Here is an 18,149-nt window from a genome sequence, read left to right as displayed (position 1 = left end):
TCCCACTGCTGAGATAATGATATAACAGAAAACTTGGCAGTGGAGTTGTAATAAACACCTTGTGCTGAAAGTCATGGGAATGACAGACAGCCTTCAGAGAAAAGTCACTCACATCATCTACAGAAAATGACATCAGTACTTAGGGAAAATGATGTCAGTACTCACCTCTTTGGAAGAATGTGCTCATCATGAATGCAAAGAAAATTGTGGCGATGGCAAAACACATTAGAAAAATAAATATCAGGGTAGGGTTACTGTTCCTGAACACAGCCACTCTGTTTATCTACAAAACAACCACACATGTGAGGAAAGCGTGAGGCACCCATAAAACACTGTACAAAAGATTGTTTTTAATTTAGAATTATACATAGTTTTTTTTAAGGCAGACATCTGATCTACCATCTGTTATCATTTATAAATTATGTTCTGAATATTTTTCAGGGAAAAATAAGTTTGAATTTAGTTTTTGACTTAATGTGAATATCTTTTCTCTTGGGGAGGGGGTACAAGGCCTTCTATACCCTTGGCACGTGTTCTACCACTGAGCTGCACCACCAGCATAAGTTTGTTTCATTTGTGGCACTATCACTGGGACAGATAGCTTCAGTGTTCCTGTTGTTATTTTGTGTCTTCTGTTTTAAAGCTTGCTCTCTGGTTATTTCTTCTGTCTGAAATATTTTCCCATTTAGTCTGGGTTTTCTCGCCTTCCTTTTACCACACTGACAAAAATGTTCACAGTTTAGGAGGTAAGCTTTTATATATCCAAGGCGTAGGTTAGTAAATGTCCCCACGCAAAGGTTAGTAACGAACTCCATTGACCCCATAAAAGAAAACCATGGTGACACAGAAGTAAAATAATGTCAGTATTTTCAACTGTACAGTATAAAATTTGTTTTCAAGCCTCTAGAGATGTATTTTGTGCCTCAAGTTCCTAAATACTAGATTAGGTTAGGCAGCGCAAGACTGTAACCCCAGTACTTTGGAGGTAAAACTGAGAGTTAACATAAGTTCGGGATCAGCCTGGTCTGTATAGTGAATTCCAGGCCAGACAGGACTCCATGGTGAGCCTCTGTCTCAAAGGAAAAAGAAAAGAGTGGGCAGGGGAGGAGAAGCCAGTAGAGGGTGAATAATGCTTACAACCCCAGAGTTTCAGCAAACACCTCTACATATTTGCCAATGACTGCATCACCCACCGAACACCCGATTCTTCACTATCCATTCATAGCTCACCACATTCTAAAGAACAAAGTGTACCTTTGTGCAGAAAAGGAAGGTCATGACAGAAACTGTAATTAAGACAGAAACGAAGAATGTGATGAACCAAGCAACCCAGTGCAGCCAGCTCTCCGATCCTATCATACACATGTATTCCTGGAAAAGCAAGAGAGTATCGGGTTAGAGTCGGGAGCCGAGTTACCAGTCTAGTTGCATGTCTTCGGTACTGTAGTCTGGGAGTCTGTTACCGCGCTCCAACAGATTAGGGTGGCAGGGTGTGTGCTACTAAGGCTGACAGAGACTCATCTTGCTAACTGGTGAGGGAATGAAGCAGGAGCGGACACTTAGTTTAACTATGGCAGAGTTGACTCTGTATGAACCTCCTTTAAATTAAAAAACAACTGCTGAGGGAACTTAAAGGTGGGAACATGAGGAGTTTAGACTTTCAAGCAGAACAGAGTAGTCCACGCCTACAATCCAAGCATTCGGGAGACAGACGTAGGAAAATGTATCAGGAGTACAAAGCCCGTCTGGTCTCTACAGCCTGGGCCAGGCCAATCATGGGTTCTATATTGAGACCTTGTCTTAAAAACAAAGCAAAACAAAACAAAGAACAGTTTGGACTTTATTCTGGGGACTACATACTTACTTACAGGAGAGATTCAGCGAATGATTGAACTTAGAGTATATTTACCAATGGAGTTTTAGGCATGTGCCATTATGCCTAACTTCTATAGTGTTGACATTCATATGAAAAGGAGATTTGAACTGAAGAGAAGAAAAATATGACCAAAGTGTAGACGCTGTACGCCCACCAGCTTTCTACACAAGCTAATTGTTGAAGTAACAGAAAGGGAAGATCGGATGGATTTCATCACACAGTGGAAGCTAGATGAGTATTGGCCACACACCAGAAGCTCCTGGGGGTTTCCGTGAGGATAAAGGAGGATAGATAGGGCATCTACCTGCTGGCCAGTGTCCCACTGTTACCCATCCCAACAGATAAAGGCTTCTGACATCTTGCAGCATCAGAACAAAATCCATGCACTCTCCAAGCAATGTCAAGATGCAACTCAGTCTGCTTCTTGCAATAAAACAAAGCAGGCCAGGGAAACAGCTCTGTAGCCACAGATATTGCCAGTGAGGCCAAGAAGAAACTACTAGGCTATCTTAATAAGTCATAAGAACCAATAAGAAGAGAAGAAAATTAGGGTTGGAGAGATGGCTCAGCGGTTAGGAGCCCTGGCTGTTCTTCCAGAGGTCCTGAGTTCAACTCCCAGCACCACATGGCTCAAAACCATCTGTCACTGTGGTCCCACAGGATCTGATGCCCCCTTCTGGTGTGCAGATGTACGTGCAGATGAAAATATCCAGGTCCATAAAATACATGGGTTAACAAATTATTTTAAAAAGAGAAGAAAGTGTAACGTGAGAGGAGTTTAGCCAGGTGTACTTGTAGCACTCGGGAGGCAGAAGCAAAAGGATCATGAGTCCATGGTCACCCCGATAACAAGATGGCTTTCCAGATCATTCACTACTGGCCACATAATGACACCACGTCTGAGAAACGCAAACCTAAGCAAGAAAACAGTAATAGAGGCTGTGTGGCCAGAAGAACACAGAAAGTGAGCCGTACAAACAGTCTCGGGACCAACTCAGAGGTGACAAAGCCCACCTTAGGTTGTGTTTTCCCAGAAGATGCTTCCCAGTCACCTTCCCACAAAATGGGAGTGAGTTAACTGTGGATCAAAATTCCCTCTATGTGAACATTTTCTGAACACATTCCCTGTCAGCGGCAGCATGCTAACCTAGTAGGACCTACTAGGCTGGGCAATCTAAAAGTAAGCATATGTGCGATATCAAGAGATGGTACCCCCTACTCTGCAAGAAGGCTACAAATATGAAAGCGCTTCTCATTTGCACCGAGAGGTAGAGACTCCTCCCACCTGCCCTGGGCCTCTCATTAGCAGCCTTCCCGGAGCCCTCCACTTAAGGACAGAGTCACCTTCTGTTTCCTCTCCTTCTCCGACAAAATGGAATTGGTGATTATGAGCTCAACACAGATGAAGCTCAGCATAAGGAGCAGAGGGAACTCGTTCTGAAGGATCACCAGGAACGGGTCCTGGATGTGGGGCCCGAATGGGAATCTCTGCACCAAGACGTGGAGATTCTTGAACATGTCCAATGCTGCTTTGGGAGCATGGTGCTGCATGATGGCTTTGTCTACGGCATGCTGTATGGCCAGGAAGCCTTCCTTGTTGTATCCTACAAGAAAACGGAATATCAAGTGTAAGAAAGTAAAGACTGAAGACTGAAATGACTCAAAATTCAGGTGGGTCCTGGCTAGTCACTAAGACAGACAACAGCCAGAAGGTGTTCCCAGGGACCTCAGCATACAACATGCAGGACAGAGGGGCCACTCTGGAGGGCCGTGGGAATGAAGCAATGATCAGAAAATGGATTCTGGCAGAAAAGACAAGGCATGCTCTCTATATAAGGATCTTCCAAGGTTGAGAGCCATCTTCCCCCCTTCACTATATGTTCTATGGTATTTATTATCTGGTACATACAGGATGGTTAAACTCAAAGCCTTTGAAAAATACAGATTCCCTGATGGTACTAACTACTGCATAAAGAAAGGATCATATTCCTGTATGTTGCAAGCTAGAAACACTGTCCTTATCATAAGCAGCCCTCTTTTCAACAGTGTAGTGGTATTCCAGCTTTCAGTATAAAAAAGATTGCACGGCAAGGATCCCCTGAATGATATCTGCTCTAGTTCCAAGCAAGGGCAAGCAGCCTTCGGGGAGGGGGACTTGAGCCCAGTAGTAAAGATGACCACTGTGTCCCACTGTTTAGACACGGGCAAACATCCAGATCTGTCAAACTGGAAAAGGAAGGACAAGCTGGTGTTTGACAACCTGGTCAACATCCTGGCTACTGTTATATATTCTTGGTTGTTGTTTTTGGTTTTTTGTTTTTTGAAGGAGGGTTTTCACTAAACAATTCTAGCATATTTTCTGGAATCAAGGTAAATACCTAGACTTGGATTCCAGTTTGGCTTCAGGACAATCGTGTGGTCATCCTATAATGAGGTATTGATGACACTTCAGTTCTGGAAGACTAGTTAGTCCCTTAACTGGTGTCCATGTTTAACCTCTCACAAATAGGGGAACCAAGAAACCTAAAATGGACTGGAGAGCTTGCATCCTTCATGTGAGAATTGGCTCCTGGGCCCTCACTCAGGAGTATTTTGCTTTGTGTGAAGGAAAGAGCCTTTCAGTGATATGCTGTTACTTCTCCACAGGTCTGGGGTTGGCAGAGAGGGAGCTGGGGGGCTGCCATGGAGTGGTCAGGTCCAGGAAACTGGGTGCCAACTAGGGATGTCTACACTGTTAAATACAGTAATATTCCTTTCCACAGCAGACAACTGAAAGCAGTCGCTAAGAAAAACTCTCCTTTAGTCACGCTGGAAAGTTTCAGAAAGTGAGCAGAGTTTCCTGCAGAGAAAGATTGTGGTATCTGGAAGTCACAACCCAGCTTCAGAGCTTGTCTTCCGGTTTTCTATTCCTGCATAAAACATCATGACCAAGAAGCAAGCTGTGGAGGAAAGGGTTTATTCAGCTTACACTTCCACATTGCTGTTCATCACCAAAGGAAGTCAGGACTGGAACTCAAGCAGGTCAGGAAGCAGGAGCTGATGCAGAAGCCATGGAGGGATGTTCCTTACTGGCTTGCTTCCCCTGGCTTGCTCAGATTGCTTTCCTATAGAACCCAGGACTACCAGCCCAGGGATGGCACCACCCACAAGGGCCCTCCCCCCACCCCCTTGATCACTAATTGATAAAATGCTTTTCAGCTGGACTTCATAAAGGCATTTCCTCAAGGGAGGCTCCTTTCTCTGTGATAACTCCAGCTTGTGTCAAGTTGACACACAAAACCAACCAGTACAGAGTTCTGTGTTATCCCTGTAGGACATAGGAGCTCCTAGGAATGCCTAGCCTCCTGATTTTAATGCTATCTGCTTATCCTTAGCAAAATCAGGGAAGGGAAGTATCCATTTTCAAGGTGTGATTCCAAAGGGAAAATGAAAGAGTAGTGATTGATGTAGCCACCTACAGCCATGAGATCTCAAGGAAAGAAGCAGCCAGTACCTGCCCCCACACCCCTCTTGCGGGTGGGCAAGGTAGATGGAATTAGAACCAAAGAGAGACCTGAAGATTCAGAAAGAGGAAGTAAAATTAAATGAAGCCTGAGCCAACGCAGGGGTCAAGCAGGGTCATACGCTCACAACCCCACCCCCCACTGCTGCCACTGCCCCGGTGTGTGTGGAAGATAGAGGTCAACCTTCAGTGTTGTCCCTGATGAGCCTTCAACCTTGTTTTCGAGACAGGATCTCTTGCTGGGACCTGGGGATCGATGATTAGGCTAGGCTGTCCGGGGAGCCCCAGGAATCAGCCAGTCTCTGCCTCCATTGCTGAGATTAGAAACCTGTGACATAACACCCAGTTTTTCACAGGAGTCCTGGAGATTGAACTCAGGTTGTCAACTTGTGCAGCAGTCCTCCACCAACTAGATTATCTCCTTAGCCCCAAGTTCAGGAATTCTGGAGATAGAGCCTGGAGATATCCTTCAAAGCAGGAGCGGAATCTTTAAAATGACGCAGGTAGGCAGGCATGGAGGGAGCCCTGCAGCAGTGTGCACAGCCGATGTTCCTCCATCATCAAATTAAATGGAAAGTAGAAATTACAAGAAGTGTATTTAGTGGGTACTGAATGAGGCATGTTAAATACAGATAAATGTGTTAAGGCCTAGGTAGAATGTTACCTGTCTAGCCTGTCATTTTGTGCTGTTACTAATGTTATAAGAAGGAAACCTTCTCATATTTTTCCTGCTGTTTAATGCTCAAGTTGATTGCATATTCTATTATGTTCTGTGCTTTTGCAAACCAGTCACCACAGAAGTTAGTAGAACTGCTTTGTATAGTTGACCACAGTAATCCTGGACCTGAACCAGCCACCGAGCAGCACTTCCTGCACCTGTGACCTGTGTGACCTGCACCTGAGCTTTTATGGTATTTGCTTTTATAAGCTGCACCTGGGATGGACCCCAACACAAGAGAGACACCTGCACCTATTTGGAATAAGACTTCCAGTTTGCATTGGGGTCAAGTAAAGTTTAAGTTCCTAAGACCTCCCTGGGAACTGACATCCTACTTGGCAGAAAGAGACCCGTATATGGATGTAATAGTTTGTATATGCTTGGCCCAGGGAGTGGCACTATTAGAATGTGTGGCCCTGTTGGAGTAGGAGTGTCACCGTGAGTTAGGCTTTAAGACCCTTATCCTAGCTGCCTGGAAGACAGTACGTTGCTAGCAGCCTTCAGATGAAGATGTCGAACTCTCAGCTCCTCCTGTACCATGCCTGTTGCATGTTGCCGCCTTGATGAGAAAATGGACTGAACCTCTGAACCTGTAAGTCAGCGCTAAATGCTTTTATAAGAGTTGCCTTGGTCATGGTGTCTGTTCACAGCAGTAAAACCCTAGCTAAGACAGTGGGTAACTGACATCCTGGTTGGTAAATTAAGACATGAATGTTAGAAAAGGCAAATCCCCTGCCACAGTTAAATACTCTAACCAATGGGAGCAGGATAAATGTACAACTAAGACATGTTCCTAAGAAAATCCTATATCCCTAAATCCTGATTGGTGGAGTAACTTGGTATGGATGTTTATAGATTTTAGGTTTACTGCTCTATAGGATGCTAGATGGACATCCCAGTTCAGGTCCCGAGTCTGGACTACGGCTTTTTTTTTTTTTTTTTTAATTATATGTAAGTTCACTGTAGCTGTCTTCAGACACTCCAGAAGAGGGCTCAGATCTCATTACAGATGGTTGTGAGCCATCATGTGGTTGCTAGAATTTGAACTCGGGGCCTTCTGAAGATCTTAACTGCTGAACCATCTCTCCAGCCCTGGACTATGGCTTTGATGGATCAGTCCTGAGTGTATGCTCAATAAACTATCCTCATCTGACGGAGATCGTTATGTGGTTTGTGAGGCTGCTCCTGGCCTCCAAAGGGAACACTTGTCGAACAAATACAAACATTTGTATATTCAAAACAACATAAAAGACTGGGTGTGCTGACACAAGGGAGCCATGGTACGGGCTTGCGTCCCGGTAACCTGGAAAGCACAGGCAGGAGCATGCAAGGTGATCCTTGGCTTCATGAGTTTGTGGTCAGCATGGGCTCCATGAGACCCTGGGGAGGGAGGGAGGGAGGGAGGGAGGGAGGGAGGAGAGAGAGAGAGAGAGAGAGAGAGAGAGAGAGAGAGAGAGAACTTGGCTAGCACGTGTGAGATACATATTCTGTTTCAGGATTGAAAAAGCAAACAAACAACAAAACAGGATTAGAGGTACAGCTCAGCAGTAGACTGCTGGCCCACTATGTGGAAAGTCCTGTGTTAGGTCCCAATACTGCAGGGTTTGGGGAGGAGGCAGAAAAACAAGAGCACTACTTACGGGTGGGAAAGGGAGGTCACATAAACATTTCATATTCATAAAGGGTAAGTCAGGTTTCTTTCATGATGGTGGCTATGTCTTCCCTAAGTAATTGCCCATTCGTATTATACTTAGTATGGTTCCACTCTGGTGCTACATGTGTGCCGCCCAAGAAACACCAATAATGCCCAAAGGTTCTCAAGAGGCACCACGCTCAAGGTAAATTTGACGTCTGCCAAATTCTCTGTGTTCTGGTCTCTAACCACACCCATCAGACAGAGGCTAGTGCGGAAGAAAGAAGAATGTGTCAATTCTGTGTTCTCCAATGTCTGGGACGCCTTTCCCAGCAGTAACCTTGGGAGCTACTATTATACCAAGATGAATTCCCACCCTGCATCCCTAACACGCATTCAGCACTAAAGACTGAGCATGGGGTTCGTGCATGCCAGGCAAGTACCACTGAGGTAAATGCCCAGCCCAGTAGTGACTTTCCTAAAATGAAAAGAAAATGGTAAGGGAGTGAATTCATATTATTTTATATGAATTTTAACAAATTAAAGAAAGCCACCTTTTAAGTTGTAGCTCGCAGAGAACACTTTAAAAAGCAAAACATTAGAAATACAAAATCTCCTCGTTCTAGTAATATGTTTTCACTCTTTCAAGAAACTCAATGTCATTATAAACAATCAAAATACATACCTGCTGTTTTACTTACACTGAAATATATGAGTTTTAGTGAATGCCACGTTCTCCAAAGGCAGCTCCTTGGACCTCTACTGAAAGGCTAATCTTAGCAAGCATTCAGATAGCAAAACAAATATGTGTGGTACAGGGCAAAGAGGCTGTGCTCACAGTAATGTTACAGGCTTCAGAGTTTCCTCACCAGGGTTTCCCCCATCTGCGTATGAAAATTCCCGGGGTGCTTGGCTTAGATTAGGAGGGTAAAGAAAGGCTGTGCACCAGCCTTCTATCTCCTCTTGAAAAAATAAATGCCTCGGCGGTGATACAAAGTTCCTCTGAACATAGCTAAAGCGCAAGTCATACTTCACCTATGAGAAACAAGGAGAAAACATTTGGCCATGAGATCCTGGAACCTGGCAATGGTACAGGACAGAGCAAAACTGTGAGACTTTAACTCTAAATAGAAAAAAAGCCCACACAGGCGGGTGTCCCTCCTAGAACCACACAGTGGTCTTCCCTGTATTTCTCTGGAAACTATCCCTGTGAGCAACATGGGAAAAAAGCAATGGACTGTAGAACACTCTGGAACCAGGTCACCGAGACCTCAGCCCCAAATTTCTTATTGAAGTCCTGTCACTCTGGGAAAGTTATTTAATCTTACTAAATCATTATACTTCACCTTCCTCACAGTGAAGGGGATTATAAAATAAGGTTATATAACATGGTATATGACATGTATGTGACGTGAAATCGTGCTTATAAAACATTGTTTTTTTATTAATCACAGTGCAAGTTCTACAGCTCCCTAGCCAGCCTGCATAGCACCAAAACCACACATGAGTGTTGTATCCACTGCAAAACATAAATCAAATATTCTTGTTTAGCATCTTGCTTTTTCTTTAAACATACATGCCAAGCTACCATACCTAAAGTCTGTTATACCGGTAGTAATGACAATTAACTAACCCCAACAGGAAAATTCTTGCTCCCCGTCTACACAGCTGCTCTGTCCTGAGCACTTTACATGCGTAAACCTGAAAGCTGACTCACAAGCCAGGCACTAATTAAAACTTAACTACAGCCGGGCAGCGGTGGCGCACGCCTGTAATCCCAGCACTTGGGAGGCATAGGCAGGTGGATTTCTGAGTCTGAGGCCAGCCTGGTCTACAGAGTGAGTTCCAGGACAGCCAGGGCAATATAGAGAAACCCTGTCTCAAAAAAAACAAGAAAACCCCAAAAAACAAACAAACAAACAAAACAAAACAAAACAAAAACCCCAAAACTCGACCACACAGGTAACAAAGCAGAGATCTGATTCAGAAATGTTAACAACTGTCCCAGGGTTACACAGCCACTAAATTGCAGAGCTGGGATCCAAGATTCTCTTTGGCCAAGTGATGGAGTTGAACACTGAACACACTCCACTCTGTACTGAGGACCAGCACTCGCCCAGAACAGATATCTTTTAAACCGCCTGGAAATAATAATGGAGTGGGTTGTAAAACATGAACCTGGATTGTTCATTCATTTTCCCAGGATATAAAATGACAAATCTGCCATAGAAAAAAAGCCAAGGGGTAAACTGGCTTGATTAACCCATACCCAGGGGGTCGTCACAGAGTAAGATGGTTACAGAAAGGATTTTCTTACCACGAGCGGCAAAGGTTCGTTGCTGCTATTGAAGTAATGGTGAAAAACAATTCCCACCAGTACGTAGAAAGACTTGGGATCCTTAATTATATAGTTTTCAAATAAAGGCACTGAAGGAAAGCCTAAAACTACAAAGAGAAAAACCCAGTCAGTGAATAATAGCTGGGCACGAAAGCAAGTGTTAACACAACCCATCACCTAGGGACATTTAAGACTCCAGCTTATTTCTCCAATCAGTCACTCAGTCATTCTGCAAACATATGAGCAAGAGAGAGAAACACAAGAAATAAAACTAGTTAAAAGACATGATTTTTTAGTCAGGCAGTGGCAGTGCATGCATATAATCCCAGAACTCAGGAGGCAGAGGCTGGTAGATCTCTCAGTCTGTGGATAGCAGGGAACACCGAGAGAGTTCCAGGACAGCCAGGGTTACACAGAGAAACCCTGTCTTTGTTGTTATGACTGTTATTTGGTTCGGAACTTATACTGGGAAAACTCTATTCCCAGAAACTTCCAGCAACTATCTTTGGACATCAAAGAAGTAATGCTGAGGAAGGGAATTGAAACTTAAAGGTTCTTTGGAAAGTCAGTTGGATGGTGTTTTGCTGGGGCAAACACGTGAAGGAACGTTTAGCTGAAGTGGACACAGGAGAAAGGATGCTCTGCTAAAGCAAGCACGTGAGAGAACACGTGACGAAGGATTCTTTGCTAAAGACACGCGTATATTGGTCCACCTTGCATTGTATTGTTGAGCTGCATCTGTCAGGACTTCATAGACAGAAATGCACCAAAAAACTTTTGGTGGAATGCTGTAGTTTTCTTGCTGCGGTTGCTGCTTCCGCAGCAGACTTGGGCTGATTGGCAGAGTAATGTCAGCTGAGACAGATGCATGTGCTGAGGCAAGACCTGTGGAGGACACATGATGTTTCAAAGGAGTACAAAAGGACTTGAAAGACAGGGATGTTGGCTGAGCTAGGCTTGTTTACGGAGCTGGCTGTGCAGTGGTTGTTGGTCTCAAGTCTGTGCTGATCTTCACTTTGCTGAGAGAGGCACAGCAAAGAGTTTCTCCTGGTGTTCTTGTTGGTGCTGGTCCCTCCTGCTGACTCTAGCTGAGGCTGAGGCCTGGCTGTCTCTGCTAAGTGGTGCTGATTCATGTTTGTTATCCCAACTCTGCCTAACTGGCCTGCCGGTGTATCTGTGAAGTGTTTATGAGTGGATGCGGGTGCTGCTGCTGACCTGTGAACTGAACTGCTGATTTCCAGACAACACAGAAGGGAGTTGCTCCAAAGAATCTTTCTAAACAGGTGCACTCTGCTCCCCTCCCCCATCCTTTCTCTTCCACTACCTCTGGTGGGTGGTTAGCCACAAGGGAGGTTAAAGTATTTAAGATCCATCCTTAAAAGTAGACCATGAAAAAGTTAAAGTTACAGGGAATTCTTTTGTTTTGTTTGTTTTTAAGACAGGGTTTCCCTGTGTAGCCCTGGTTGCCCTGGAACTCAATTTGTAGTCTAGGCTGGCCTCAAACTCAGAGATCTGCCTGCCTCTGCCTCTCCAGTGCTGGGATTAAAGGTGTTTGCCACCACTGCCTGAGAGAGTAGTTCTCATTTATTATTGTGTGTGCTATGTGAGTGGAAGTGCATGAGGAGGTCACAGTATAATTTTGGAGTTAGTTCTTTTTTTTTTTTTTAAAGATTTATTTATTATGTATACAGTGTTCTGCCTGCATTTATGCCTGCAGGCCAGAAGAGGGCATTAGATCACATTACAGATGGTTGTGAGCCACCCATGTGGTGGCTGGGAATTGAATGCAGGTTTCTGGAAGAGCAAACAGTGCTCTTAACCTCTGAGCCATCTCTCCAGCCCTGGAGTTGGTTTTTGCTGTGGTTTGAATAGCTGTGTTCCCCCATAGACTCATGTTTAAATGCTTCGCCTATAAGGAGGGGCACATCTTGGAGGTGTGGCCTTGATGGAGTGGGTGTGGCCTTATTGGAGTGGGTATGGCCTTGTTGGAAGAAATGTGGTGCTGTGGGCTTTAAAGGTTCCTGTGCTCAAGCTACTCACAATGTGGCACACTGCTTTTGGATCAAGATGTAGAACTCTCAGCTCCTCCAGCACCACATCTGCCAGCGTGCTGATATGCTTCCCACCATGATGATAATGAACTAAACCTCTGAAACTGTAAGTCAGCCCCAATTAAATGGTTTCTTTTATAAGAAGGCCCTTTGCAGCAATAAAACCCTAAAACTCTTCTATCTTGATATGGATTCCAGGGATTGAACTCAACTGTCAGATTTAGGCAGCAAGCACCTTTATGCATGGAGTCATTATGGTGACCATAAACTTTGGGTGTGGATCAAGCTTTATTGTTTGTCTGTTTGGTTTGTTTGGTTTTTTGTTTTTTGTTTTTGTTTTTTGTTTGTTTGTTTGTTTGTTTGTTATGGTTCAAGAATGTGTGCTTATTGGCCATGGCACATATGTGGTGAGTTTTCTTTGAGATACTGAACGAATCATCTTTCTCTTTTCAACTTTTTATTGGTTCTTTGTGAATTTCACATCATGTACCCCAATCCCACTCATCTTCCCCCCACCCACTATACCTCCCCCTCCATCCTTGCAACATCCTGGCAAGCTGTGGAAGCTAAAGTGTGTCACAGTGTGTCCCACAGTATTCCCTTTTGTCCAGACCTCTTTGCTTGCAAATGTTCATTGCAGTGACTCTTTGGGCTGACACAAGGCCTCTGGCTTCTGCTACTCTATCAGTCCTGGAACCTCACTGGGACTCCTCTCGAATTGCTGGGGCTGGAGAGATGTCTCAGAGGTTAAGAGCACTTGCTGGTCTTGCAAAGGACCCAGGTTTGGGTTCCAGCATCCATATGGTAGCTTACAACCAGCTGTAACTCCGTCCCCAGAAGATGACCTCATATGACCTCCACAGGTGTCGGGCACATATGTGGTACACAGAAAAGAAAACGCTTACACATAAAATAAAAATAATTGTTTTTTATATTTCCTGTATTTACTATAAGTTTAAGATTATAATTTTTTTCTTTAGAATGGATGGAGAGAAGAGGACTTATGGGACATATGGGGAGGGGGAGCTGGGGAAGAGGAAAGCTTTTGGATGTAAACAAAGAATATAGAAAATAAAATATATATATATAAAATAAAATAAATTTTTTCTTTTCTTTATATAAAGTCCTATAGAGATGAAAGGGCTTCTGAACGACCATTTCTTTTCTTCCCTTTCTCCTTCCTCCCTGCTCTCTCTAACCCCTCCCCCCATAGGATTTCTCTCTGAAGTCCTGGCTGTCCTGGAACTCATTTTATAGACCAGGCTGCCCTTGAACTCAGATATCCACCTGCCTCTGCCACCCAAATGCGGAGATTATTTTTTAATTATTATTTTATGTACGTGAGTGTTTTGACTGCATATATGAATGTGCACCACATGTGTGCTTGGTGCCCTCAGAGGCCAGAAGAAGACACTGACTCCTCCAGCGCTGGAGTTACAGATGACTGTGCGTCACTGTGTGGGAACTGAACCCAGGTCCACTGGAATTACAGCCAGTGTTCTTAATTACTGAGCCATGTCTTTAGCCCCTATCTTCTTCATTTGTGCCATCTTTTCACAAATTTCTGAAAATCCACCTCTTCCCAATCATCCTTCCAGATAATAGCTCTCATTTGTTTGTTTTTTTCAAGACAGGGTTCCTCCTTGTAGCTCTCTGGCTGCCCTGGAATTTACTCTGTATACCAAGCTGACCTCGAACTCCCAAGTGCTGGGATTAAAGGCGTTCACTGGCACCCCTCCCACCACCACCTCTCAAGCCCCCACCTTCAAAGAAATCCCTTTTAAAACATATTATATCATATGACTTCTTTTCTTATGGCTGCCTTTTTGTATGTAGAAGAAAATACTTTAACATGTTTGGCAAGGTTTTGAGTTACATGAATTCGATCAGCTTCTCAAATCAACCTCTCCTCCCTCCCAGCCCAGCTCTCCCTTCTGCTCCCTTAACTTGGCTTTCTGACTTTCAGATATTCAGATACTGAAGTGCTTGCTAACTCTGGGCCCTACTATTCTCTTCCTGCCTGCAGAGCCTTTGCTCCTGGAAGTTCTCCCTGCTACTGCAAATGGCTTCTTCCTTACCATTTGTCTTAACCAACTGACATCCCCAAAGGAGGGTTTGTTTTCATTTTATAATCTCATATTGACAAGTGAGTTAAATTAGAATAGTATTTTAGTTACTGGGAAGCATGAAACCACACTTTCGGAACAGTGCTAAGAGGAAGGTTACAAGGGTGAAGGGTAGATATGAGGGGACAGGGAGATGACCAGGACTGGGGTACATGATGTGAAACTCACAAAGAATCAATAAAAAGATAAAAAAGAAGCTGGGCAGTGGTGGTGCACGCCTTTAATCCCAGCACTTGGGAAGCAGAGGCAGGCGGATTTCTGAGTTCGAGGCCAGCCTGGTCTACAGAGTGAGTTCCAGGACAGCCAGGGCTATACAGAGAAACCCTGTCTTGAAAAAACAAAAAACAAAAATCAAAAAACAAAAAAAAAAGGTTAAAAAGAACACTATTGAAAACAGGGTACAGATGTAAACATCAAATTCTCAATAGAGGAATCTCAAATGACTGAGAAACACAGAAATGTTCTGTATCTTTAATCATCAGAAAAATGCAAATCCAAACTACTTAGGGATTTCATCTTACACCTGTCAGAATGGCTAAGATCAATAACACAAGTAAAGGTTCATGCAGATGAGGCTGTGAAGTAAGGGAACACTCCTCCAGTGCTCACGGCACCGTAAACTTGTACAGCCACTACAGAAACCAGTGTGGCAGTAGTTCCTAAGGAAAATGGGAATGAATCTACCTCAGGACTCAGCTATATCACCTTTTGGGCATACAGCCAAGGGCTGCTTCATCCTACCACAGAGACACTTGCTCAACCATGCCCACTGCTACTCTATTGATAATAGCCAGACACTAGAAACAACCTCGCTGTCTCTCAACAGACAAATGGGTAGAGAAAATGGAATATTACTCAGCCGTTTTTTTTTTTTAATGAAGTCATGAAACTTAGAGATAAATAAATGGAACTAGAAAACAAAATCATCCTGAGTGAGGTAGGCCAGATCCAGAAAGATAAGTTTGGTATGGATTCGCTTACATGTGGATATTAGCTGCTAAGTGCATGATAGCCAAACTATAAGCCATAAAATCATAGAGCTTAGGTATAGAGGAAGGGATTGAGGGACAGATCTCCCCAGGAAAAGGAAATAGAATAGAGGGTATGGATGGTAGGGGAGGGGGGCTGGAAGAGGAAGAATCAAGTGGGGGAGGGGAAGAGAAGAGGGGGATGAGAAAGGGACTCCAAGGAGAAACAACTAAAGTTAAGGGCTAGTGGGGGGGGCGGTATGATAACCTACTACAGGGACGCTTCCTGAGTACGTACATATATGAAGACAATCTAATGAAATCACCAGATAATGGGGGAGACAGAGCCCCAACTGGCCATCTCTTGTCACCAAATGAAGCTTACAGTATTGGAAATAGGTTACATCTAGTTGAGTTGTTGGCCAAAGATCTCCCATGGGACCACACACACACACACACACACACACACAGGGGCTGTTGCTAAGACTATAGGTTGCTTTCCACAAACAGACCACAAGGTTCTATTGCTGAACACAATACCTACACTCACATGAACATGGAGAGGTCAAACTGGCACCTATAGAGAGCCTTCACCCCATGCCCTAGTGTCTTTGGAATAGGAAGGCACTCCGAATAACACTAAGGGGGAAATGTAGACAGGAGCTAAGCCTCCAACCCTTTGACCTACAACGGCATCCTGACTGCATGATATGCTAGTACAATCAATGGTGGCCCAAGGCTTGTGAAAGTGACCAATCAGTATCTGATTTGACTTCAGATCCACTCCAAGTGATGGAACCCATACCCAACACTGCTCAGGGAACCAAGAACCTGAGACTAGATAGCCTTGGGACCTGGGGTAAAACCAAATACTACCATTCTACTAGAAGAATTATCAATGAAACGACTCCTAATGATAATCTGCTATGCTCATAGATCAACACGTTGCTCAACCACCATCAGTAAAGCTCCTTCCTGAAGCAGAGTGGAACAGATACAGAGACCCACAGCCAGACATCACACAGAGTGAGAGACCTTGGAACACTCTGTCCTAAACAGCCGTCTCCATCAATCCCTTCTATCGGGGCCCAGAGAACCTTGAGGAAGAGAAGGCATAGAGTAGAAGAGCCAGAAGGGAAGGAGGGCTCGCACCAGGAACACAAGACAACGGGGTAGACACACTTATGAGCTCATGAGACAGAGACAGCGTGCAGAGCCAGAGGGGAAGGAGGGCACGCGCCAGGAACACAAGACAATGGGGCAGACACACTTATGAGCTCATGAGACAGAGACAGCGTGCAGAGCCAGAGGGGAAGGAGGGCTCGCACCAGGAACACAAGACAATGGGGTAGACACACTTATGAGCTCACGAGATGGAGACAGTGTGCAGAGCCAGAGGCGATGGAGGGCACACACCAGGAACACAAGACAATGGGGTAGACACACTTATGAGCTCACGAGATGGAGACAGCGTGCAGAGCCAGAGGGGAAGGAGGGCTTGCACCAGGAACACAAGACAACGGGGTAGACACACTTATGAACTCACGAGATGGAGACAGCATGCAGAGCCTGCACGGGTGTGCACTGATGGCATCCCAATGCTGAGAGAAGTGGGCACATGCCCCCATCTTTGACCCAGAGGCTATCTCACTTGTGGAAAGAAACTACTCATAAGGGTAGGCCACATGCCCAGCAGTAGATGGCCAACAGAAAGAAAATCAATAGCATCTTTGGAGTGTCATACCAGGGCCTTTTTTGGTTTTTTAAGTTGTCCTATTTTTATTTTATTGTATTGTATGTGTATGTATATGTGTGGATGTAAATGTAGTTTGTTTTCTCTCTCTTTTTACCATTAGGTCCTTGCTTATATACTATGGCTTCTGGTTTAGTGTTTTTAGAGGATTCCAGAGCGTGCAGACGTTTGGATCTCAGGATCTATATCAGTTTTTTATGTATTTTCTTGAACTCTTTCTTTCTGTTGGTTTGTTTTGTCCTATTTCAATGTGTTAGTTTTTGTTTTATCATATTATATTTATTATATTATAGTTTATTATTATACTTTAGAAGCATGGTTGCTTTCTAAGGAGAGACAGAAAGGGGGTGGATCCAGACAGGGGGGAGGTAGAGAGAAACTTGGAGGAGTAGAGGGAAGGGAAACCATTATTAGGATATATTATGTGAGAATTTTAAAAAAAATCTATTTTCAATAAAAGAAGAAAGAAAACTGTCCACAATGAGTGGCAGTGAAGCTGGAGTAAAGCAACCTTTGTTTAAAATCTGTACTCTGTATCTTATTAGAATATCTTTAATATATATATAATCATAATATATATTATTATGCACGTATATAAACATATTATTATGTATATAAAATCATATAAAATATATATGATTATATATACACACACACACACACACACACACATATATATAAAACAATCATAGTAATCTTGAAAAACCTCTTGTGTGAACTCCACATTTGGAAAAATTTTATTCATTTGGTCAAACTGCCATATCCAGTAACTATTTGCTGGGCCACCTACAACATTCCAGGTTCTACCATGGACACAGTGACGGCCAAGCCAGGCATGGTCCTCTGCCCTTATGAAGATAAAAGTGAAGTGGCAAAAGGCACACAGCGCACAGAACACTAGTAAGGATGTAATTCAGACACTTATAAAAACACTGATGGGATGGAGGTCCAACAGGCCTTTGTAAAGAACAGTAATGCTGGGCTGGAGAGACGGCTCAGAGGTTAAGAGCACCGACTGCTCTTCCAGAGGTCCTGAGTTCAATTCCCAGCAACCACATAGTGGCTCACAACCATCTGTCATGAGATTCAGTGCCCTCTTCTGGTGTGTCTGAAGACAGTGACAGTGTATTACACATAAAATAAATAAATCTTTAAAAAAAAAAAAAGAAGAAGAAGAAGAAGAA

General features: G+C 43.9%; 1 protein-coding gene across 1 annotated transcript in view; it reads right to left on the bottom strand.

Moving 5' to 3' along the window:
- Positions 1-18,149, bottom strand: part of LOC127693957 (ATP-binding cassette sub-family A member 17) — an 80,657-nt gene that overhangs the window by 59,933 nt on the left and 2,575 nt on the right. Inside the window, exons 3-7 of the mRNA XM_052195265.1 lie at positions 10,047-10,174; positions 8,599-8,764; positions 3,221-3,480; positions 1,255-1,371; positions 166-283 (exon numbers count right to left, since the gene is read on the bottom strand). Coding sequence (XP_052051225.1) covers positions 166-283; positions 1,255-1,371; positions 3,221-3,480; positions 8,599-8,764; positions 10,047-10,174 — 789 coding nt within the window. The remainder of the gene's footprint in view (positions 1-165; positions 284-1,254; positions 1,372-3,220; positions 3,481-8,598; positions 8,765-10,046; positions 10,175-18,149) is intronic.

Source organism: Apodemus sylvaticus, chromosome 10, assembly GCF_947179515.1.
Source record: "Apodemus sylvaticus chromosome 10, mApoSyl1.1, whole genome shotgun sequence".
Lineage (NCBI taxonomy): Eukaryota > Metazoa > Chordata > Mammalia > Rodentia > Muridae > Apodemus > Apodemus sylvaticus.
Note: the sequence above shows the minus strand (reverse complement) of the source record. Positions and strands in the feature narration are given on the sequence as shown.